The sequence below is a fragment of the Carassius gibelio genome, chromosome A11 (assembly GCF_023724105.1).
Source record: "Carassius gibelio isolate Cgi1373 ecotype wild population from Czech Republic chromosome A11, carGib1.2-hapl.c, whole genome shotgun sequence".
NCBI classification, from domain to species: Eukaryota; Metazoa; Chordata; class Actinopteri; order Cypriniformes; family Cyprinidae; genus Carassius; species Carassius gibelio.
Window position 1 is genome coordinate 8307864 of NC_068381.1, and position 23791 is coordinate 8331654.

General features: G+C 36.9%; 3 protein-coding genes across 5 annotated transcripts; 2 read left to right on the plus strand and 1 right to left on the minus strand.

The window, feature by feature from the left end:
- The first annotated feature begins 41 nt into the window (after positions 1 to 41).
- On the plus strand, positions 42 to 7381 carry LOC128022216 (transmembrane protein 169). Of its 2 annotated transcripts, XM_052609556.1 has the most exons (7): positions 42 to 129; positions 747 to 843; positions 1160 to 1288; positions 1488 to 1570; positions 1677 to 2494; positions 2694 to 3021; positions 4073 to 7381. In XM_052609556.1, the coding sequence occupies exons 6-7, from the start codon at positions 2784 to 2786 to the stop codon at positions 4705 to 4707; spliced, it is 873 nt and encodes a 290-aa protein (XP_052465516.1). In that variant the 5' UTR covers positions 42 to 129; positions 747 to 843; positions 1160 to 1288; positions 1488 to 1570; positions 1677 to 2494; positions 2694 to 2783; the 3' UTR covers positions 4708 to 7381. The 2 variants fall into 2 exon arrangements, with proteins under 2 accessions (XP_052465516.1, XP_052465517.1); XM_052609557.1 differs by having other exon boundaries at positions 1488 to 2494.
- An 892-nt stretch (positions 7382 to 8273) lies between these two features.
- Positions 8274 to 13126, plus strand: LOC128022218 (CASP8 and FADD-like apoptosis regulator). Its single transcript, XM_052609560.1, has 11 exons — positions 8274 to 8420; positions 9479 to 9552; positions 9645 to 10197; positions 10445 to 10550; positions 10730 to 10865; positions 11240 to 11286; positions 11385 to 11448; positions 11537 to 11589; positions 11711 to 11789; positions 12112 to 12628; positions 12922 to 13126. Exons 3-11 carry the CDS (start codon positions 9905 to 9907, stop codon positions 13046 to 13048), a joined length of 1422 nt encoding a protein of 473 aa, XP_052465520.1. The 5' UTR covers positions 8274 to 8420; positions 9479 to 9552; positions 9645 to 9904; the 3' UTR covers positions 13049 to 13126.
- A 2421-nt stretch (positions 13127 to 15547) lies between these two features.
- Positions 15548 to 22890, minus strand: LOC128022217 (UDP-glucuronosyltransferase). Of its 2 annotated transcripts, none has more exons than XM_052609558.1 (5): positions 21904 to 22890; positions 18169 to 18300; positions 17446 to 17533; positions 15958 to 16177; positions 15548 to 15868 (listed from the first exon to the last, which is right to left on the minus strand). In XM_052609558.1, exons 1-5 carry the CDS (start codon positions 22777 to 22779, stop codon positions 15589 to 15591), a joined length of 1596 nt encoding a protein of 531 aa, XP_052465518.1. In that variant the 5' UTR covers positions 22780 to 22890; the 3' UTR covers positions 15548 to 15588. The 2 variants fall into 2 exon arrangements, with proteins under 2 accessions (XP_052465518.1, XP_052465519.1); XM_052609559.1 differs by lacking the exon at positions 21904 to 22890 and adding an exon at positions 19074 to 20196.
- Between the last annotated feature and the right edge of the window lie 901 nt (positions 22891 to 23791).

Here is a 23791-nt window from a genome sequence, read left to right on the forward strand (position 1 = left end):
ACACCGGAAAAAGACTTTTAATTTTAAAACTTTTTTGCACAGATTTTGCTTCACGGTCCGTCTCGTCACAGACGTGGCTACGTCTAGTGTATTTAATTTTGAGAGAAACAATAATATCCACATGCTCAGGTGAAAGTTTATTCCTCAGTCTGATAACAATAAGAACGCGCTTTGATCAGAAGTAATTACAATTTGTCAGATCAAGGTAAATCCAAACTTCGCGAGGCCAAATACTATCAACTTGTAAACACGCTCCACAGCGCCACCCAGTGGATTCTGGATGTAGTACTAACTGCTTAGGATTTATCATGGGTTCTGGATTCACGGCCAGCAAATTATCACATAGTAAAATTCGAAGAGGGTTTAATAATAATTACAGACCAAATATTCGACTATTCGTGCACACCCCTAGATAAGACATACATCGTAATGTGAAATGCGAGACATACAGTTTAGCTGCTATTTTTTTGATTGTATCTGTAAATTGTAAGACTCGTTTCTGCTATTAATGAATTGACATGTCTGCATAACAAATTCAAAGGCTTTTTATTCGTTGCATGCAATGCATAGATGAAAGATCTTGGTGGTGTAATTGTAAACATAATTTTGGACATGTGGCCCTGGAATGGCTTGAGTTGTACATTATAACAATATAATAAACATATTGCGTATCACTTTCCATTTTTTGACTGATAAGACCCACTCAGAAAAATGACTTTTTATTTTATTTTATTTTTTTATGTCAGCCACACAGGAGTTGCCAGAGCAGTGGTGGACAGCCTGACCAAGAGCCTGGCTATTGAGTGGATTGACAGCGGGGTCCAGATCAACTCTGTGGCTCCGGTCAGTGACAGCTTGGAAAATCTTTTAAAGCATGTACTGTGTTTGGATCGTGCTGCACATTCAGGGAGATGCTGAAACAAAGGGTTGAATTCCATGTTTGATTTATATTTCTCATTTGCATGTTCCTTTGGATAAATCCACAAAGTTAAATTGTAAATTTACATACATTTGTTTAAATGCATAAATTAAATGTAGAAAACCATCCTCTCCTGAAAATGTCAAAAGTAAGTTTTTACTTAATTGCATGTGTTTATTCTCTGTGGTGTAATTCTAATTCAACTTTAATGTAAACTTGTTTTGTGTTTTTTGAATGTAGGGAACTATATTCTCCAAAACTGCAATGGAAATCTACAAAGATGTTGGCCCATCAATGCTTAAGATGCCAGCGCCATTTAGTCTGGCTTAAAGACTCTGTGTTCCTGAGGAGGAAACGTATGATGTTGAGGTTTTAAAATTATATACAATATTTATAGCTATATGTATTTATATACACTACCGGTCTAAGTTTGGAATAGTTAAGATCTTTAATTGTTTTTTAATCTTTTATGTGAAATTACAAAACTGGTTATTAAATAACCTGAGATTTAAATATTTACTTTAATTGGGTCAGGTATCTACAGCTGTATGTTTCTTGCTGTCTCCAGCTGCCAGTTGCAGTACATTACTAGATCAACCCTGAAACGTGATGCAGGACAGAGCCTCTACCACTCGGTGTGGGAAATACCAGGTACCCATTTCCTGGCCAGATGATGGCATAATACATGCTGTTATTGCGAAATCAAAAACGGATGTTGACTCTTATTATTTGAGTATGCAAACGCTTTCTGTTTCAGTTTCTCTCCAATCAGATCACACTACCTGGCCTCCAGCCCCAGAGGGAGAAAATACAGACATGTTTAGAGAAATCATGGCCATAACCAAATCCAAGCTGTGAATAACAAAACAAGTCTAGACCGTCAAACAGCTGCTCTTCCTCACAGTGTGGGTGTACCACAAATGTTTTTGTTTTGTCTTGTTTTTTGCTAGGAATTGACTGTGGCCTTTAAATGATGCCCACTGAATTGCATCATTCTCATAGTAAAATGGAACTCTAATAGTTCTTTCAGAATTGTTTAATCAATGTAAATATGTGTAATAATATGATATTGTGAATGTTTGTAATTGTAAGATTTCTATTATATACAGTAGGTACGGAAAGTATTCAGACCCCCTTAAATTTTTCACTGTTTGTTATATTGCAGCCATTTGCTAAAATCATTTAAGTATTTGTTTCCCCCTCATTAATGTACACATAGCAACCCATATTGACAGAAAAACACAGAATTGTTGCAATTTTTGAAGATTTATTAAAAAAGAAAAACTGAAATATCACATGGTCCTAAGTATTCAGTGGGAATAAATGATTAATCAGATTTTCTGGCATCTTACTCGGAGTTGGGTTGCTAGGCAGAGCTCTGCATTAAGCGAGCACGCGCACGCCGCTGATTGGCCAAACATTGGCATTAGCGGCGCGAGGGGGGATGCGCTGTCTTCTGCGTGGCACTCTCGTAAAGAATAAACACCGCGCTAAAATGTTACACATGGTGAGGACTTGCAGACAATAAACTGAATAATCTAACGACCTCTACTTTTGTTTGGGAGTTTATTCGAGGTAAGAACTGTGTATTCTAATATCAGTAAATCAGATAGTACGCGTGGGGCGTGGCTTGAGATAAACAGTGCCAGCTCCTAAAATGCGATGTATTGCAATGCAGCTCAAAACAAAGTAACATGTATAGCAGGCGGTTGGGGCCTCTCTCTCTCTCTCTCTCTCTCTCTCTCTCTCTCTCTCTCTCTCTCTCTCATTCTAGAAGGAAACCTCTTGAAAGATTGATTGACACACCAAGCAGGTGTGTCCAGCTGCATACTGACATCATAGGAGTCTCTCTGGCTTCACAGTCATGAGTGAAGGGGCATCTGGAGACATCACTGGTCTGGAGCTGGAGGGAGCGACTGGGACAGAGGAGACCCCAGTGAACACGCTCCAGAGGTCAGCAGAGGAGGAGGGAACCACCACCAGGAGGAAAAAGAAGAAGAAAAAGAAAGAGATTGTCTACCGCTCTGACCTGGAGGTGGAGGATGCTGGGGAGGGAACCTCGGCAGATGTGGACGGAAGCTTTAGTCCTGGACTTTACGAAGGTGAAAAAATATTTTGGAGTGAACTGTAGAGGGATGTTTGTTTAAGTGCAGTGAAATCCATCATTTGTTTACTGTAATGGGTTAAAACATGACGGCACCATATCACGTGTGCTTTCTATTCAGAATACACCATGAGTAATAATCCTTACGTATATTAAATATAACGTGATTTTATATTTTATGTTTTATCCTTGCTTATCATTTTATGTTAGTTATCTAGGTTTTTTTTTTTGTCCTCTTCATTTTTATAAGAAAAATCTTGAAATATCAGGGAAGTATATATTTGTAATTACCAGTACTAGAAAAGGTGGGTCTTGTGAGTTAGAAACATTAGTAGACCTAAATTTTATATGCTATCATCATTAATTAATTAATTCATTAATTTTTTTAAGAAAGTAATACTTTTACCATTCAAGGGTTTATTAAATTGACCTGATTTTACATTAAAGAAGTGTAAAATGTTACAAAAGATTTCTATTTTAAATAATGTTGTTTGTTTAAACTTTCTATTCATCAATGGTAAAAAAAAAAAATGAATAAAAGTTCTTACACAAATATTTATCAGCACCAAATCAACAAATTCAGCTTTGTCCTCAAATGAATAAATAACATTTCTAAAGTGTATTAATATATATATATAATATATATATATTATTTATATATATATATATATATATATATATATATATATATATATATATATATATATATATATATATATATAAATCATACAAATCCCAAACTTTTTAACTGTCAAAAATCTTTAAACAGATAATATTTGCAATTTTTTTGGACATAATTTTAAATAAATTGTATTTAATAATTATAAATGTAATATACATTTATATTATATCCAGTCCTAGTGGTGAAATAAGTGTTTTTGTTTTTTTGTAATTAGTAATTTAATCAAGGCAAGAGTTTTGTGTCTGCTGGCATGGACTGTATACATTCCAATGTTTATTGTATTTCCTCTTTCTCTCTTGCATGACATTATTTACAGTAATGTGTTTTTAATCCAATATCCTCTTTAATATTTATCTTTCATTCACAGATGAAGAGGATATCCCTCCTGACAGCCGTTACGTGACCCTGGCTGGCACCATCACACGGGGAAAGCGGAAAGGCCAAATGGTAGACATCTATATGACGCTTACAGACAAAGAGCTGAGAGACATTGCACGCTCCAAAGAGCGTCTAGATGCAGAATGTGATGGGGCTGCAGAAGCCAAGCAAAAACCCTGCGCGCTGGGGGTCAGCCAGGGCCCTCATGTTCTCCTCTGGAGCCTTTCCTGCTCTCCATTCGTCTTCTTTCTCTCCTTCATCACATTGTTTTACTATGGAACGCTCACCTGGTACAATGTCTTCCTGGTTTACAATGAGGAACGCAGCTTTTTGCACAAAATCACGGTGTGTCCCTTGCTCATTCTGTTATACCCAGTGCTGATCATGACGTTGTGTGTTTGTATGGGGGTGTATGCCGCCTTGACCCAGCTCTCCTGGGTTTTTGGAGAATGGTGGCTGGCGGTGAGGGACCTGGAGAAGGGCTTCTGTGGGTGGATTTGTGGGAAGCTGGGGTTGGAGGACTGCGCCCCATACAATGTGGTTGAGCTGCTGGACTCTGACACTCTGTCCGGGACCCTCCAGGATAAGAGGATGGAAGATGCTGAGAACACTTCTACTTTGTGAACTTGAAAAGAAGGAATCATTTTCGACAGCATTTAACTTGTTTTCAAACCCGAGCAATCATATTCATTTTGTGATAATTCACCCAACAAATAAAAACTCACCCCTAATGTGTTCCAAACCTTTTGTGTGGAACACAAAATAAGATATTTTGAACACTGTTGATAACCAAACCACAGTTTTATAGATGTGTACATGCTGATAGAGAATTATCAATTAATTAGTTAGAAACATATTTTGTTTTGGCTGTTTATTGTAAAATATCATAAAACAATGAAATATGGGGCCACGTTACTCTAAGAATTCAGAACACTATCTTTCCATATCCAATCAAAAAAAAAAAAAAGAAATAATGGAGGTTAAGCATAAGCTTAAAGGATTAGTTTTCCCAAAAATGAAAATTAGCCTGTGTTTTACTCACCCTCAAAGCATCCTAGTTATATGTGACTTTCTTCTTTCAGACGAATCCAATCAGAGTTAAATTAAATATTGTCTTGGCCCCTCCAAGCCTTTCAATGGGGGTAAGACGGTGTTGGTTATCAACAATCCAAAATCCTCAAATCTGGCTCACGTAAATTTAACTCCAACCCTAATCCAACAAACCCCATCTGTGATTTACTAAAGATCCTGAAGACATTGGTTAGCTTGATAAAATGAAGGAGTTAGAGTTAAACTCTGCAGGAAAGTGGATCTCGCGAGCAAGATTTGAGGATCACTGGTCCAAAAGATGTGAAATAAAGTGGGAAAATCCGTAATAAAACAACCCTCACAGGGCTCTGGGGAGTGAATAAAGGCCTCCCGCAATGAATCCGGGTGTTTTTGTAAGATAAATATCCATATTTTAAAAATAATAAACATTTTTAACGGAAGCCATTCTGGGTGGATGATGAAAGACGCCAGCGTTGGATGATTAGTGATGAACGTGGAGACAAAACAAAACACCGGTCATGAACTAGAAGCACAAAACAAAGATTTTTAAAGGAAAATCTAGGAGAATTTCAATATACTGAAAGCCAAGAGGAGACTGGTTTTTCTTTTGCTAAAGTAAGGAAACTTTGTTTCCTTCGCTCCTTCATTTCTCAGAGGCAAGAGACGTGTCCTATACCATCCACCGGCATGCCTTCTGGGTACGACAGTCAAAAAAGTGTTTATTACATTTGAAATATGGATATTTATCTTACAAAAATGCATGGATTCGCCACAGAAGGCCTATATTCATCCCCCGGAGCCGTGTGAAGGACATTTTATTACGGATGCACTGCACACACTTTATTTCACGTGTTCTGAACTGTTGACAACCAACACATGCTTGCCCTCATTGAAAGGCTTGGAGGGGCCAGGACCATTATTAATATAACTCAGACTGGATTTGTCTGAAAGAAGTTTCTTGAACATGACAATGAGTTCACTTTACTCAAATGGCCTCCACAGTTACCAGATCTCAACCCAATAGAGCAGCTTTGGGATGTGGTGGAACGAGAGACTTGCATCATGGATGTGCAACCGACAAATCTGCAACTGCGTGATGCTGTCATGTCAATATGGAATGTCACCATAACCTTGCTGAATCTATGCCACAAAGAATTAAGGCAATTCAGAAGGCAAAAGAGAGTCCATATATATATATCATGCTACGTGTTAGGCTAACCAAGAGTTGTCATTAGTTTATATCCAAGTATGGGTCCCAAATTACTGAATTGCTGTGTTTGAAACAGTGTAATGCTTTGCATTTCCACAGATGTTACAACAATGGTGCTATAATAGTGCTCACCAAGGATATCAGCCATTAAAAACTACAGACTGATTTACAAGCATTAAGGATAATGGCTTAGTTGTCCCAGAAGATCATCTTACATTTCAAAAACCTTTTAAGAGGACATTCACAGATTATTAGATGATACATTTACTTCAGATGGGGTGGTTTCTGGTTCTCATATTGCACCTCAAAAACTCAACTCCAATATATAGTTCAGCTCTGAGGAAGAGGTATGAATAACAGCAGTCATTTCCTCTTCATATACAATCATCATTTAAAATCTATTGTTTATGTAGGCATACTGTTGTACTGTATAATTTCTAAATGTAGGCTTATTCCCCATAAAGTGTGTAACTCTGCATCTCTCTTAGCTGAGATCTATGCATCTGATCTGAATAATCTGTAATATGTGAAGAAAAATGTAAAATCCCTAAAGACAAAATTGCTCTAGGGTTGTACATTTATATCTGAAATATTGCAATTATGCAGTTATTAAAAGCCTTTAGATTATTGTATTTTATCTGCAAATGAGCAGCTTTGATATAAACTGACTTTTGAAGGGGTTATTGTAATCATCAGTAGCTTCAGTCTGTTGCACAAGAGATTATTGCTTTTTTTTTTTCTTTATCTTTGGGGACTTTTACAACTGCCTTGCTATACAAATAAAGACACTCCTCATGCTGCTCATATTACAAGACCTTGACATGTCTTTTAGCATTTAGGCCAGCCTTAAAAATGTTACACAAACAACACTTGAATGGCATTATGAATTATTGTCTCCTGGCACAAAATAGCCTGTTAACTTCAAACATGGTCTCAAAGCACAAACTTTATTTTTACATCATAAACTAATTAAATTGTTTACATCATAAACATATTTAATTGTTAACAATTTCTAATAAAGAATTTTTCGTTTGTTGTTTAAGTTGTATAATTTTTGCACCTTTTAAAAAAGTTCAAACCTTTCGATTTACGTAAAAGCTGTGCCATAGAGATATTCAAGTTAATTCCCCTACAAAAAAAATACAAAATAATAATGTTATTACGGCTCGTCAACACGCATTCCCTCCCTTGACTCTCCAACAGGTCTGTTACAGAAGCACTATTAAATAAGCACAATAAGAAGTAAGAAGTAAATATTTTTTAGAATGGGTATGTGAAACTGTAACAACTGAAAGTTTTTTTTTTTTTTTTTTTTTAATTAAGAGCATTATATAGACAAAGAAAAAAGCAAAGGAAAAAAAACTACAGGGTATAAACAAGATAGGGGGGTAAAACTAATCACAGAAGATCACATCAAAGTAAAAGCTTAAAAGACCTACAAATTTCAATTGTTTTTAAAGCCTTCTTGTTACACGAGTTAATGACAATCCCAAAGTAATGCTGCAATTCAGCAAGCAAACCATAAAAAAGTGATTTCTGACCTGAAAATTTACATGTATGTATATAAAATTTAGATAAGTAAGTATATTTTGTTTCCCAAAAAATGCTTTTTTTTTTGCAGTTAACAATTCCAAACAACACATTTTCCCAAAGTAAAGAAAATCCTTATCAATGTTCTCAGTCACAAATAGGGAAAAGTCTTTCCACAATAATTTAGAGTAATGGCAAAGCCAAAATAAATGCACAATAGTCTCTGGGTGCTGTTTGCAAAAATAACAATTTGTATCAATATCTTTTTTGAATTTCTTTAAGAAGGTATTAATAGGATAAACACGATGGATAATACGAAAATAAACGTCTCTTATCTTATTAGTAATTAAGTATTTGTTTGGAATCAGCCAAATTTCCCTCCAGTATAACGAATGAAAGTGCGTGGAGTAGTATTACTACGTCATTTGAGGGCGTGGCCTTGTGCGTGGCGTTTTGAGTCCTAGATAGATGATTTCAGAAAGCCTAATCAATGTTAAGGCGTTCTGTTGGGGTCTTATCATGGAGATGAAGCCACACAGTGTCAACGGTAGGCTAATATTTTAACTTATTGTTTGTTTATATTATTAACTCTGCATACCATTTCCATAAAATGCATAGTTGCACAAACAAAGGTAATTAGAGCTTGTTGTGTGACGCATGTGGACGTAGTGGCGAAGTTTGTGCTTTTTGAATAAAATATATCCATCTTATTTTATCGGTGGTTACTTGATGTTGGTGGCATTTAACTATGAGCTCCTCCCTAACGCTAAAAGGATAATGCTTTTGTGTAATCAAAGTATCCTGTTCATGTATCAAACCATTCTTTTGAGTCGGATCTTTTCACTGTGAAGACGCAAACGAATCGCTCGAGTCGAAACGGATCCTTTGAACAGTTCCAATAAATTTAATCCCATGAGCCTCTTTTCCACTATCGGGCTGAACGGTTCTAAGAACTGTAAGGTACGGTTCCAGTTGTATTGCACGTGAGCCTGGTACGTCACGGAACAATTACAATCCGTACTTTGCACGATTAGACAGACAACCGTGATGGAAAAGTGCGTTTTTTGATCAAGCAATATCATATATATAGTTCAATATATATAAATAAACATGTTTGAGACACTTTGATCTATGGAGGAAACATTTGCGCATATTGATATTTGGTCATGAATATCCCCTCAGCATTTGTTGGTGTAACGTTACCCGTCCTCGCCTTCTGTTTATTATTATTATTTTTTTATACGATATCTTTTATACTTAAAAGAGTTATACTTTACTCATGAACGTGAATCAAATTACTTCACTAGAGACAAACGGAAAGCCACCGAGTCCTTCATGGGATTCCCCTTAAATTCTTCTGGGAGGTTGGTTTCACTTTTGAATTTGATACCAAGATTCTGTACGCAAAAAAGTGAACTGTTTTGTCCTAAATACAAAATAATCCCCTTGAAGTCAAACCACCCTCATATTCAATGTAAAATTTATGTAGAGGTTTAAATGCACTATGTAGCATATTAATGCAGGATAACCAGATCTAATACCGTTATGATATTGCCTTATCTTTTATTTATGTTCTACATTTCTTTTTCTTTTTTTTCTGTTTAGTGTCACCAGAAGATAAGCCTGTATGTGGGCAACACCAACAAAACCTTTGGTTCTCTAAATTAAGGACATTGATAGTAAGTCTGGCCCAAGCGGCTGTCTTCCCTTTGTTCACATTCATTGAAAAAAAGAAAAAAAAAAACTTAATGGTGTGCTTTGTCATTTACAGGTGTGAATCCAAAGTGGCTTTTGATGATTTCTAGAATGTGATGAATGAGGCTAAAGTGGATTTATTTTTTCAATGGCATGATAAATGCAATTTTCATTCGATAATAGCTCAAGAAAAAAGGGTCAGATAGCCACCCCCCCCCCCCCCCCCCCCCACACACACACACTTTTAAGTAAACAAATAGATGTTTAAAATGCATAATACAATTCCATACTCCCGGCTGTTTAACTGACCCAAACTATACAGGATCATACAGTGAAATGGCGGATAGATTTTCCAACACGGTTAACAAAGTAACTGCATCTCTTAAAAAAGAGGAGTGTAAGACCCTAAGGTACCTTTGTACGGATTTGTTCAACAACATCTGTGTGGAAGATTTTAGAGGAGCTTTGTTGGCATTTGCCAAACAGACACAAACTCAAGCAGGCGATGCCCTGCTGATGGAGCTCATGTTCCGGATGAAACGCTTTGATATCCTAAAGACGGTTTTTGGCACCAGTAGACAACAGGTAGAAGGAATTGTGAAGAAGGGAGGCGTCCTCTCAGATTACAGGTAATTTATGCTATCCATTCTTAATAGCATATCTCAATGTCTGAGATATTTCCTTCTTGTATGAGAAAAGCAACCCATGTGGTGAAACTAGTAATTATGGTAATGAAAAACCTCATTTTAGAACCTGACATTTATGTTTTTGTGGTTATTAGAGCACTCTCTTGGCAAAAACCCATGCAGAAGTAACCATGAATGTTATTTTCACCCACGTGAAAGTGTGTATTTTGAATTGATCTCATTTACACAGGGTTCTAATGGCAGATGTGAGTGAAAACCTGGAGGATGAGGAATTGCAATCTCTTAAATTTCTCCTGAGCAGTACCTTGCCCAAAGAAAGGCTCGCTAGAGCTACTGTAAGACAGGAGACAGTACATTTTAAACCTTTAGAATATTTGTACAAGAAAACTGAAATGAACATAAATGTGCATATAGCAAGATCCAAAGTCCAAAATCTACCACTTTTCCATTTCTAATGAGGTTTGTGTAATGTCAATGTTTATTTCATGTTTGTTTCGTTTCATTTGATTTCTAGAGCTTTTTAGATGTGGTGGTGGAGTTGGAGAAGTTAGATGAAGTATCTTGTGATAAGCTCGACCTGCTTGAACAGTGTTTGAGGAACATTCACAGAATGGACCTTGTCAGAAGGATTCAGGCATACAAGAATAGAGGTCAGTCATTTCTGAGATCACTTTTCTTTTGGTTCTTGTTTGAATTTCTTGTCACCTAAAAGTGAAAAAAAAAAAAAAGCTCTGGTTTCCTCAGGGATTCTTAATAAGCTAGAATAAACTCAAGTTCTTAGCAGATTTGCTGTGTGACATTACGTGTGATTAATTGATTGGATTGCATCTCTGAATTATTTTAATTGTGACAAAAACCTGACATGAAATGCCTAGTGCACCCATGTTTGCCAATTGTAGATGCTTTTTTTTCATGGCTCCAGTTACCAAGCTTGAGTGATGCCCCACCTAAATATTTCAAATAAATAATAGGGAAATAAATGAATGCATAATTAAATCTAAAGAATTAATTTGTAATTAATCAGGTCATAATGCACCATGTGAAGTCCCGACGGTTCAGAATTCTTTTAAGGTAAGACATATATTTTAAAGAAATACATTTCTGTGTTGAATAGATAGATACAGTATGTTACATTAGGATTAATGTTTCTCTCTTTTCCTTCATTTCAGTTCACCCATGTGCAACGTCAGTCTCCTGTACAACCAGTGAAACAATCACAGTGCTGTTCTCAAGGTGACTTTTCGTTAGTGTTTATACAAACACACACACATATAAAGTAGCTGTGAGTAACATTAAAGACTTGTTTATGGTCTTTTTCTAGAGTTGAAAAATTTGAAGCTTTCAGTGCCTGAAACAGGGACACAACACCAAGAGGCAAGAAATCAGCTTCTTACTTTACAAATACTGTAAATAGTAATCAAAATCTATTGTCTTTTCTGATGGTTATTTTATTTGAGTAGGTTATAAGACGTTCCTCCCACTGTCTGTCTGCTAGGCTTTTATGGAGGAGTATGACATGAATCCTGAGCAGAGGGGTCTGTGTATGATTATTGACTGTGTTGGGTTTGATGGAGGTAAGTGTCTGTCATAATTAAGTACTTTCGAGTAAAATGAAAGTGATGTAGAGTGTTTGTTAAGAGAAATAAGTGGTGAGTTTGACTTAGGTTTTTTCGGTGAATTTGCTGTCAACCACAATGATGTCATAATATTTGGTGGGGGGAGGCTCTTCATGATTAAATTTGTAAAAACTCCCATTGTCCACCTCTAATTTTCTAAAAAATTTCTTTCTTTCTTTAATTACATATTGGCATAAAGTATAGTTAATATGTAAAAAGGAACAGAATTTGTAGCTCTTTAATGTGCTCTTGCATAAACCTCTACGTTGTGTCCTTTCAGACATGTTGAATCAGACATTTGAGCGTCTGGGTTTCAGGGTCATTCTCCACTCTCTCCTGGGTCTAAAAGAAACCCAGAAGGTCTTGGAAGACCTGACCTGCGACAAGATCCTCCACAAGGTCAATCGCTTCGTCTGCTGCATCATCAGCAGGGGAACGGACACTCATCTATTGACTATGGACTCTAGTCGCCTTGGCATCAGACTGGAGGATCTCAGGGAGCTTTTCAGCCCAACCCAGTGTCCCTCTCTGTGTGGTAAACCCAAACTCTTCTTCACCCTGATCTACAGGACCTCTGAAGCCCCAAATACATCCTCAATGGACGATGAATACCTAGAGACAGATGCGCCACCATGCCACTATTCTAGGAGGCAATGTGCGGACGCAAGGACTATCCCAGTGTCTGCGGATGTCCTGTGGAGCGTGTGCAGAGCAGAGGCAAAGCTGCTGGAAGCGTCTGGCCACCAGTCTGTTTACATGCATGAGTTAAGCTCCGCCTTACTGAGAGGACGTGAGAGGTATGGCTTCTGTTTCTGACACATTTCAAAAAGCGCTTCATTAAACTAGATGTCACAAGGCAGCTCCACACCCCCCTCATGCAACACATCAAGAGAACAGAATAAATAATGAAATTGCGAATTTTGGCTTTTGTGAATGATGTCAAGTGACCAGGAATGTATTTTGCTAGTATAGAAAAATGGCGTCCGGCCATGTGCACATGCTAAATCTTTTTCAGCTTTTGCTGTTCTCAGGAAATTGAAATCTCGAATTAAAATCTCCTTATTTCTGTATTTTCCTCTTACATTTGCAGAAAGATGCTTTTATTGGACGTCATGGCAGAGGTGAACAGAAACGTGGTTGGTCACAATCAACAAAATCCTGGCAATGAGTTCCACTTTCAACTCTCACACACACTACGCAAGAAACTTTACGTGTAACACTCAGTGTGTTTTTTGTTGTTGTTGTTTTTTAAATGGAATTATTGTTTGTGTCAATATAGTGGATTCATAATCTGACCATCATTGTGTTTTAAGTATTTGTATATGATTAATATCTCCATTTATTTATGTACATTTACCTGTGGCAGCTAATATGATGTTCTCTGTTGCAGTTACAATGCTAGAGCCTCATTAATTAATTTATTGGTCATTAGTCTGGCTAAATGAAGTTTATTTGCATAGCACTTTTGAAAATACATATTGTCTCAGAGCAGCTTTACAAAAAAATAATTCCTTAATGCTCCAAAAGTGCAAGGCAAAGATGAATGGAGCGAGGAAAGCAACTCTATGAGTTATTTAGTTGACGAACAGAAACTTTGGGAGGAATCAGCCCCCATCATCCTCTGGCATAACATTTACATGTGCTAAATATCTAGTTACATTGTATGCTGTAGTATTAATCACGTGTGTCCATTGAATACATTTTTAATATGGATGTGGTGATATTTGAGAATCTTGTTGAGTAATCCATTTAAAATGTCATTCTTTTTCATTAAAAATGATCTAAACATCAATAATAGTGCATATGCAAATTAGCACAAATATATCCTTATAGCCTCATATATTGATGTTCTATGTACTACTGTATCAGGAGGCTGGAGTTTTGTGACTTTAATGAGCGTGATAGACCACCAGAGCAGACCATAGAGTAAACCATATAGGCCTTAAAAAATGGGTAATAATAATAATAAAAACTGTTCAGATTAGCTGCTCTATTTCATTAATATATATGTAGAATTGGTAAATTATAATCATAATAAATCATATACCAAGACACATTGTACCACATATTTAATATTGAATTATTTAAACATATCTAATTGTCATCCAATGAAATAACTTATCATACTCATGTAAATAATTCCTTCTCCCTCAGAGACTTATGAATTGGTTATTGGATGATTTGGTATTAGCAGTTTAAAAGATGACTGAATATGAAAACAGTGACCAGTATGAAAGTATTTCTAAAATATCTTGCTTTACTAAATGTGTAGAGAAAATTAGTATTATGAATAAAATGCTTTAAATTTACTTAAATATTTTTCCTTCAATAATTTCACCTTGCTAAATCTTCAATATTTATATTTTCAAAACGTAATATTAAAAACAATAAGTCATTGAGTCAAGATAAACAAATATACCTTAATTTGTCTTCTTTGAAAATATAAAGTGTTGATGCTGATTTAATTTGACTGGCAGCTTATTCTTCCTGATTGTATCTTATTATTTTAATTGAATTTATTGTTTAATTAACATTTTTTATATAAGTTATTACTATTAAATATAATATACAAATCATGCAATACTGTACCACAAAATAAGAAGTGTTTTGCAGGCTTGGCTAATCAGACCAATTAAAAAAAATGTAAGAGAGTGTTAGTGACTTCCAATAATGTATAGCACATTTGTTTCTTGTATGAGGGCAGATTTGTAATTTTACTTTGCTCACAGTGCATTAGAAACTACAGACACAGCAGTATGTTTTCAAAAGAGACTTTGTTCAACATTGTTTTCTCTTGTTGCACAACCCCACACATAACTTTCTGTAGAAATGAAACTTATGTCAGGCTTGACTGTTTTCCCCAGTTTGCAGAGAAGTGCAACTAAAATTTGTGAGAAAAGAGAATGTATTTTTATGAAGAAAAAAAAAAACTTTCAGTGTTTATATTTTAGAATTGTCCTTTTTCCAAGTTAACAGAGTTTGATTTTACAGATTATAAGAGGCTAAAAGTGCACAATTTTCTGTTCATAAAAAAACTGATTGGTTGTCATTTAGGAGTGAAATTAAAGAAAATCAATACGGGGGAATTACAGAAAAAAGGTGTGAGATATTAAGTTCATTTAAAATGTTGAATGCCTTGATGTTGATCATAAGGTCAATATATATATATATATATATATATATATATATATATATGAAATCAGAAAACATTGTTTATTAAAATTAGACAAGCTTTTATGTTTCACAGCTTTCACCTATGTCAGAAAACAAAAAATCTCTCTCTCTCTCTTTCTATAAATATATATATATATAGTATGTATGTGTGTATATATATATATATAGAGAGAGAGAGAGAGAGACCTCTAACACTAGCTTACTCTATTCTTTTTCTATGCTGTCTGTTTTCTTTTTATTTATTATATTATTTAAAAGCCCTTGCTATGTGCCCTGTGTTAACCTAACTGAGACTTGTTATAGCACTTATATATCATTGCTCTTTTTGATGTTTTTGATTGCTTCCACTGTCCTCAATTGTAAGTCGCTTTGGATAAAAGCGTCTGCTAAATGAATAAATGTAAATCTAATATTAAGAAACAAATCTTTACAGTTGAAAATGCTTCAAAATATTGATCTATGCTCCCTCTTTACAAAACAGAAGTCAGGTTGCTTCTCATGAATGATGGCGCCTGAAATAAAAATGGTAGACATGGAAAATGTATGTTTTTTTAAGCAATACCACTTTTTAATCTTTATACGATCAGTCTTCCTTCCTCTTCAGCGATTTTCTACAACAGCGTCTCCAGCAAAGTGCACAGCATTTAAATGTTGCTAGAGTTACAATCAGCACAATAAAAAGCAGGAAGCCGATCACGTCTAGACTGTGGTACTGGAGCCAGTTCAGCTCATGAGCAGCAGGTCTCAGGTGCTCTGCGCCCTTGTGTCTCATAACAAACTCGGTCCAGTAGACTGCAAGGTCTAGGGGCTGCATGGGACGGTCATTGTGTATGGCCGACAGCTTCTCCATTCGTTGTTTATAGCTGAAGAACACAGCAAAAGAAATGCGTTGGGATTATAAAAAATAAAATATATGTATGATAGAGATGTTGAAAAAACATCAAACTCTCACCTGCCGTTGTTAATAACTGTGTTGAGTGCATCGACCAGTGTTTCTGCAGTGATGTCATGGATGTTGAGCACCACTCCCACCCCTCGAGATGCCATGCGGTGCACATTGTCACCCTGGTCACCAAACAGGGGAAGCATCACCATGGGAACTCCATGACAGATGCCCTCATAGATTCCATGCGTCCCACCATGAGTGATAAAGGCTTTTGCTTTGGAGTGACCTTTGGTAAATGACAAGAATTAAAGTAACTTTGCTTTTGAAAGGACTAATTGGCAGACGGATACAGCAGATTACGAAATGCAAACAATACAGGGGGGTCCTATATATATATATATATTTTTTTTATTTAAACCTGGAAAAACATAAAAAAGTTCAAATAAATCAAATAAGTAAATAAGTTGCCTCATAATTAAAGAAAATGTGAAGTGTCTTTGTTTTAGGTATAGCAGGTATTTAAATAGAATTCTGCTAGATCTATGGATATTCTGACACCCTTTCTTTTAAAATTCCCCATTTATTTATTTGCTCATTGGTCAAGCATCTGTGCCAATACAACCACAGCTAATAGGATTAGCTAACATTATGAGTCTAACAGGTTTCTGGCCTCCAGTCATTGCAATCATAACTGACATGCCAGGCAAATTACAGACTTTACACAGTTTGTTAAACAAAAGCTGCGTCTGTGTTCTTGGTTTAATGATTCATGCTGTAGCTGTAATTTATGGTTGGCTGATCCTTAACTTGCTACCCAAGGGATAAGCCAAGTGAATCCCTGGATTTAACAATAATAGATGTACTACCTCACGCTGGTCCTCACGCACTTCTTTTAAGAAAAAAAATTAAATCCTTCATTCTTTTGAACTGAATCTAACTGAAGCGGTCCCTTAACTACAAATAAATCCTATCCTTTTCCCTATATATTTATATTGAAGTACATATTTATACAGTATGTGCAATTAAATAAATTATTTTATTCCATAGCACTTCAATTAGGTTTCTAGATCTCTACTTTTTTTTTTTTTTTTTTTTGGCTGCATGAAGAATTTTAACATTGGATATACAAAGCATTAAATTAGCAATTAAATGTCATACGGCATGGGAAAAGTAAGTTGTTCATTGCATACTTTCAAATTTAAAAAATAAAAATAAACCAGCACCCGGGTGGGTTATGAATGTTGCAAGGATTCAAATACCCAGTGAGGAAAACAAGTTTCCCTGAGCAATGAAATTCTTACTTTGCTGTCCACAATGAATATCAAGAATGTCAAGTGCAAAAATGTACACACGCATAGACAAACTATACACACATACATACAGTGTACGAAACATAAAAATAAAAACTATGCTTCAGTGATAGGAATATAAACTATTAAAATAGAAATATAGACTATGTATATCTATATATGTGAGGATAGAGTAGGAAAACAAAATGTGAAAAATAACTTAGTACCAAAGGGGAAAAAACGAAAAAAGACCAGAGAAACTCACCGAGCAAGTCATTCTGTGGAAGCCACTTCATCACCTTGACATTTTCTGGGACATGATCTGGAATCTCACCTGTATATCGCCAAAGAACCTAGAAAAGGTGATATTCAGCAGACAGTTTTTTCAAGATTACTCCAGTTACAGTCCTATACTGAAGCTATACAAAGTTATTAAACAGAAGTTACCAGTTTAGACCACTAGATTTAACCACAAGAAGTACCATTTTGGTGCAATATTTCCATTGTATTATAAAACATACCAAAAGCCTCTACAATAATTTTCCCTCTGAACTGGCAGAGCTAACAAAAATAGTTTATCACATTTTGGCAAACAGAAAACATCCAAATACACTTTTCAGCACACACAATAACTTTAATGAGAACAAGCTGTTCCTGGACTTCCTCCCCAACTAGCTAAAGCTCTGAGTGCTTTAACATGCTTAACACTTTAACATGCTGACAAAAACAAGTGGGTAATGTGGACGCATAAACCCAACACTTCTCTGGGACGCTGAACAGAATGGGCTCAGGTCATGCACCACATGACCTCCACAATTTTTGCGCAGAAGATATAGCTCTAAAAGCCTGGGATTAGTGTAGTTCAGACAATTAGTTTAATCCCTGTTTGACAACTTAGTTTGCACCAGAATGACTTCATTTACAGCTTTTCTGCCAATTTCTAGTAGTTTCTAAAATGTATAGTCTTCCAACTTAAACTCTTTCGTACCCTCTGTGGAATCATACTGAAAGCCTCGAAGAAGATGGCAGCTTTCTCCTTTGGCATGGAGGAGACAAGAGAACCCAGACTGAACACCACAATACCATGCTCTCCAGAACCCTTGACGAACTCCTCCACCTCCTGCAAAAGAATAATTAGGCAAAGATAAATAATACCCTTGTGATGATAATTTAACATTCTAAACTATATATAATGTAAAGAATAAGCAAACATGTTTGCATTATGTACTGTACTCAAACAGCTTCATCAGCAAGGCTGAGGTTATCCCTTAATCAACACCAAATCATACCTTTTCATTTCACCGATGCCTTTCCTATAATATCTCTGTTTTATACACATCATACAGTTACATAGTGTCTGGGGTTTTCTGAGCTCAGGACTCATTGTTGTGCCAACAAAAAGAGCCCCTGGCTCATATGAACCCCAAAAACCTGTAGCATTCTTGTTTTAATCCTCAACAAAGAAAGGGTAGCTGAGAAAGAAAATAACACAGAGCGAAAGCAATGGAGGTGCCAAAGAATACAGTGAACACTGCCTTAAGTTACCAGTGCCCTAGAGACACGAGTCATATTACCACGGGTTATGTGTGTATGAGGGTAAAAATAATGCATGTTGAGACAAAGCACCAATGTCAAAAACTCAGAAATTTAGCCCATATTTCCAGAACTGACACTGAGCCCAAACCAACTTTTAAAAAACAGCCATAGATAGTAACATATCCACCTTAAGTAATCACATTTTAGGACTAGTAGTCACTAATTGCTGAATGTTTAAAACTATGATTAACAATCAATTTATAAAAGGCAAAAATGTTAAAAGTTCATTGTAAAAGTGCATTTCGCAATTTGACCAAATTCAAAAGACAGATCCAAAAGGCACCTGTAGTTACTTACTGCAGAAAGTCTGCCACCCTTATGACAGTTGATGCCTCCAATGAAGACCATATTTGGCATGATAGGCCTGGGGTATTCAAACGTAAAATCATATCTAAACAACCAGAAAGCTCCGCGGCCGATGATCTCCTGGTATGTCACATCCGCATTTAGGTATCTTGAAGCAAGTTCATCAAAACTGGCATACATTATTCTGCACAGTGCCAGCTCTACGCCACTCATGACGAAATTTTGAATGCGCTCTACAAAGGTCATTTTGTCAGTGCTACCAGACTGAAACCGAGGTACGTAAGATGGAGGAGAAGGACACTGTGAAGCCAATGTGTCAAGGCCACAAGGCATGATACGAAGGAAGTAGACCGCAGGCAGACCAAGCGCGGTAGCAATAATAGGTCCACACGGCAGGAAGGGGTCTGTGAGCACCAAGTCAAAGTTCTCCTCCTTTAGCTTCTGCATCAAAGGTTTGTTGTAAAGCAGTGACTTGCATCCTTGCACCTGCGTTCCTGTGTAGTTCATCAGACGCTCCAATTGGATGATGATATCCATCAGTGCAGGGCTCCGCTTGAATGCCCCTTCCTGAAATCCTTTCAAGCTGGTGGACAGCTCCTCCTTGGAGATATTCACTGGGAAGGTCTCAGTGCGGAAGAGCTCTGAACTCTGGATTAAGATGTTGTTCTCAGGCACCAGAACCAGGAGGTTATGGCCTCTCTGGGCCAGTTCTGTTGCCAAAACCTTCATGCTGAGCCAGTGGCTGCCTTCAACAGGCATGACCAGCACCCGGCCTCCCTGCGCAGGCCTCAGCCAGGCACCCAACCAGAGCAGCAGCAACCCTGAACCCAGCCCCCACAGCCAGCCTTCCTTCAGCATAACTGGGTCTGCCTAAGAGACACAAACACTGAAAGAAAAGGAGTGGAGAAAACTCCTCCTCCAGGAAAAGGGGCTGTGTTTAAATGCTCTCATGTGTGACTGTGAAACGAGAGCGTGAAAAGAAGAACAAGAGGGTTCAACAGTTGTCCGTTTTTTTGGTTTGCAGATGTTAATCATGCGAAAAACATTTCCTGAAAAGGGAAGTAAGTGCTCTGCCAGCACAATGTTACACAGGATTCTATATTAAACGGCAACAAAAAAATTCTGGAAAAACAAAAAACAGCACTATTCATTACAGCCATAAATTGAATGCAAGAAAAAAAAGTAGCGTTTTACAAATCGCTGAACTTTATTCTGTAACCAAATGCTGACATTATTCATTAGGATTACTTTAAATACTTAAATGCAACATTTGAAGCAGAACCCTAGGTTGTGTACATATCCAAATACACCATTTTTTTGACAGGGATAAACATGGGTTTAGTATCTAGCGCCTGACATGCTCAGTGATTAATTTACAACCAGCTGTATAAACTCAAGACCATAAGAATGAAGTATTGCAACTATTGTGATTTCGGCAGCACCTCCCCCGTTCTCCTCAAACCTAGCTTGCGTGAGAAGCTCGCGTGAGGAGCCAGCCACTCCTTTTCTTCCCATCTCCCAATGTTTAGGAGATAACCGGACCAACAATAGTCCCACATACTTTTTATTTGCATTCCACAACACTGGTACCAACATAGTATATTTAGCCAGTAAAGGATATAATGGTTGTAAGAAAAGCAACAGGAGTGAGATTTACTATGGTCCTCTCATGGTCTCTTATTTCAGACTTCCATTTACTGTTTTTATTTAAACTCGATAATCAGGTATCAGTGTTTTTTTTATTTTTTCAAACAGCATTAGTAAGAGCAAAGTTCCTAAGTTAATCTGCAAATTATACTATTTCTATACTAAAAAGCATAAAAATAAAGGAATAAAGCTGTAATTTTTTGACCTGATCCATGTACTGGTGTAACATTTTTTCTGTACAATTGACAACAGGAACAACCTGATTTTTTCAACAAATTTGTATTTGCACACACAAATTCCAAGCACCTAATGTAGTGCCATACTTATCCAAAAAGATCCACTGACCCAGTCATGGCTGCTTGCAAACTCTTATAACACCAGGCTGTGCTGTGGGAATTCAACACAACTGATTTCATCTCTTTTAAACTGGGACAGAAAATTAGAAATATATATGCATTTGCCTCCATAAAGCCAGAGAACTGCTGCCAATCAGTACATAGTCCTACCTTTACTTATCAGCTATTCTGGGTAAAGGGCAATCTTGATTTAACCCATAGCCTATTAAAATATACTTTGTCACAGACATTGCCCATCCTGGGAACTTTGTCACACTTTCCAGCCTCGGTTCACCACCAAAGTGTCTTTGAAAAATACACTAGTTTTAGCACACAATGTGACTCCCAAATGTTGTAACTATTGTACATTCTTACACTTTCCACTATAAGACACATCTTGAGTAAGGCATGTTCCTGGGTCAACATTTTAATGGAACAACAGTCTTTTCAAACAAACAGATAAATAAAAGTTATTACCCTTATCCCTACTGCTAACCCAAATCTCAATGGCGTACAAGCCTCTAAACCACTCCTAAAACTACCACTAACATTAACACCAAATTCTAAAATCTGATTAACAACAAATGTTGCTTCAAAATAGGTTCACCCAAAATGACACTGGCAATGGATTACCTAAATAGAGTACATTTTGTCAATTGTTTCTGGCTGAGATCCCAGGACCTTTGTCACACTTTTCACCCTGGGTTCACCTGCAGATAAATTGGATCCTGTGACTCACCACTTTACATTCTAAAACATTCGCTCATTTTTGTGAAGTAGCCTATACTTGCTACTCTGTGCCTTGAGTATCATGTAGTTAGTGTGAAGGTGATGCTAACCTTCGTCAGTGGGTTCCTTATTTCACAATTAATTCCTCCTATGAGCTGCATGTTGGGCATCAGAGGTTTGGGGAACTCCAAGCTGAAATCATACCGCATCAACCAGATAGCTCCAGTCTTCAGGATCTCAGTCAGGCTCACATCTCTCTGCAGGAAGTTGAAAATCACTTCCTCATAGGGCCAGAATACAAATTTACATATCAGTGGTTCCAGTATTTTCACAAAAAGGTTAAGTGCACGTTGACTAAAAGTCATGCAGTCTGAGTTTAGTGTATGGAAACGTGGGACGTATGAAGGAGGGTCTGGACAGGCTGTGGCTACAGCGTCAATGCCACACGGCATTCCCCTTAACATGAACACTGCAGGTACAGATAGATTATACGCCAGTATGGCCCCCATTGGGAGGGCAGGATCAGTTAAAACAGCATCAAAATTTTGTTCTCTCAAAAACCCTATAAGCTCCTGGTTCTTGAACAGACTTTCGCTTGTAGAGACCATCATATTAAATATCTTGATGAAACTGGCAGCTGTCGAAGTCACACTCTTCAGAAGGGACTGCCTTGGGCTCATCACTACACGAACATGCTCGGTCAATATCTCATTGAGCAAATCCAGCTCATAGTTGACCGGAAATATCTTTGTGATGTAATGTTTGCCTGGACCCAAACGCATGCTGATCTCTGGAATCACCACAATCACTGTGTGTCCTCTACGTCCCATCTCTTCTGCCACAGCTTTCACCCCTGTCCAGTGACTTCCGTCCATGGGCACCACTAACAGCTTCCCAGTCCAACTGCTATTCCCGGATGGTCTCTGGTCCAGCAGTGCAGAACTGACTTTACTGATCATCAGACATAAAATTATTCCAAAGTGCATCTTTCTAGCCAAAAACACTGACGAAGTGTACCTTTAAACTCACTATGTACAGTTCAAATACCGGTACATTGACTGGTTGCTTTTGACACAGACAGCAAGTAGATTGCTTTTCAGATTTTTAGTGGCTAGAGACAAAATGTGGGAGGGACTTTAAAATCTAAAAACAAAATCCATTAAAAAGCAAGCACAATAATTAATATATAAACAAATAAATGTCTTTGTAATATTTTACAGAGTTAGCCAGTTGCACACAGACTTTGCTGGCAAATGATTACAATATTGCCAGTGCAAACAGAACTTTGTTATTGGAAGTGCTGAACATTGCGGATCCTTGAACTATGTTCAAAGGTGACGACAAAGGCTTTGCCAAAACATTCCCCACCCCTGCCATACAATGGTAGGATTTTCGATTCATAAACTCCAAAGAAAATATAACAATGATTTGACTGGTGAGAGATGTTTTATATAAACAGACTTCATGAAAATATAATGATTATAAAAGTATAATGTTTTGGGATATTTTTTCACACAATTTCTTGTAGTATTATTTAATGAGGATAGGAAAGAACAAATAATTTGATCTCGATGAAGCCTGTGTTAAGTGGGAGCTGGGGTGGATCCTGGCCACCCAGATGATTGTTTGACTCACCCTGATCATTTGCATGAATGTAACTGAAAGGGTCTGTACCTACAGCTAAAATACAACAAAACAAGTGGTATTTCCTCTTTATTTCGAACAAAATATCCCAGACAACACACACATCTGCCAGATGTCTGTTAAACACTGCTTCATCTGGAAAGCATCTGCTGTGTACAAACATCTGATAAATATCTATAAGTTTTCAGTTTTACATACATTCTAAATCATAAACATATTAAAGACATGTAAATATCTGTTTGACATCAGCAAGGAAACGTCCTAGAGATCCCTGGGAGTGGTGAATATGCTCAATTCTAACAAATGTATTTATATTGAGCAAATCATCTAAATTTGTCAATAGTCTCAGAGTAT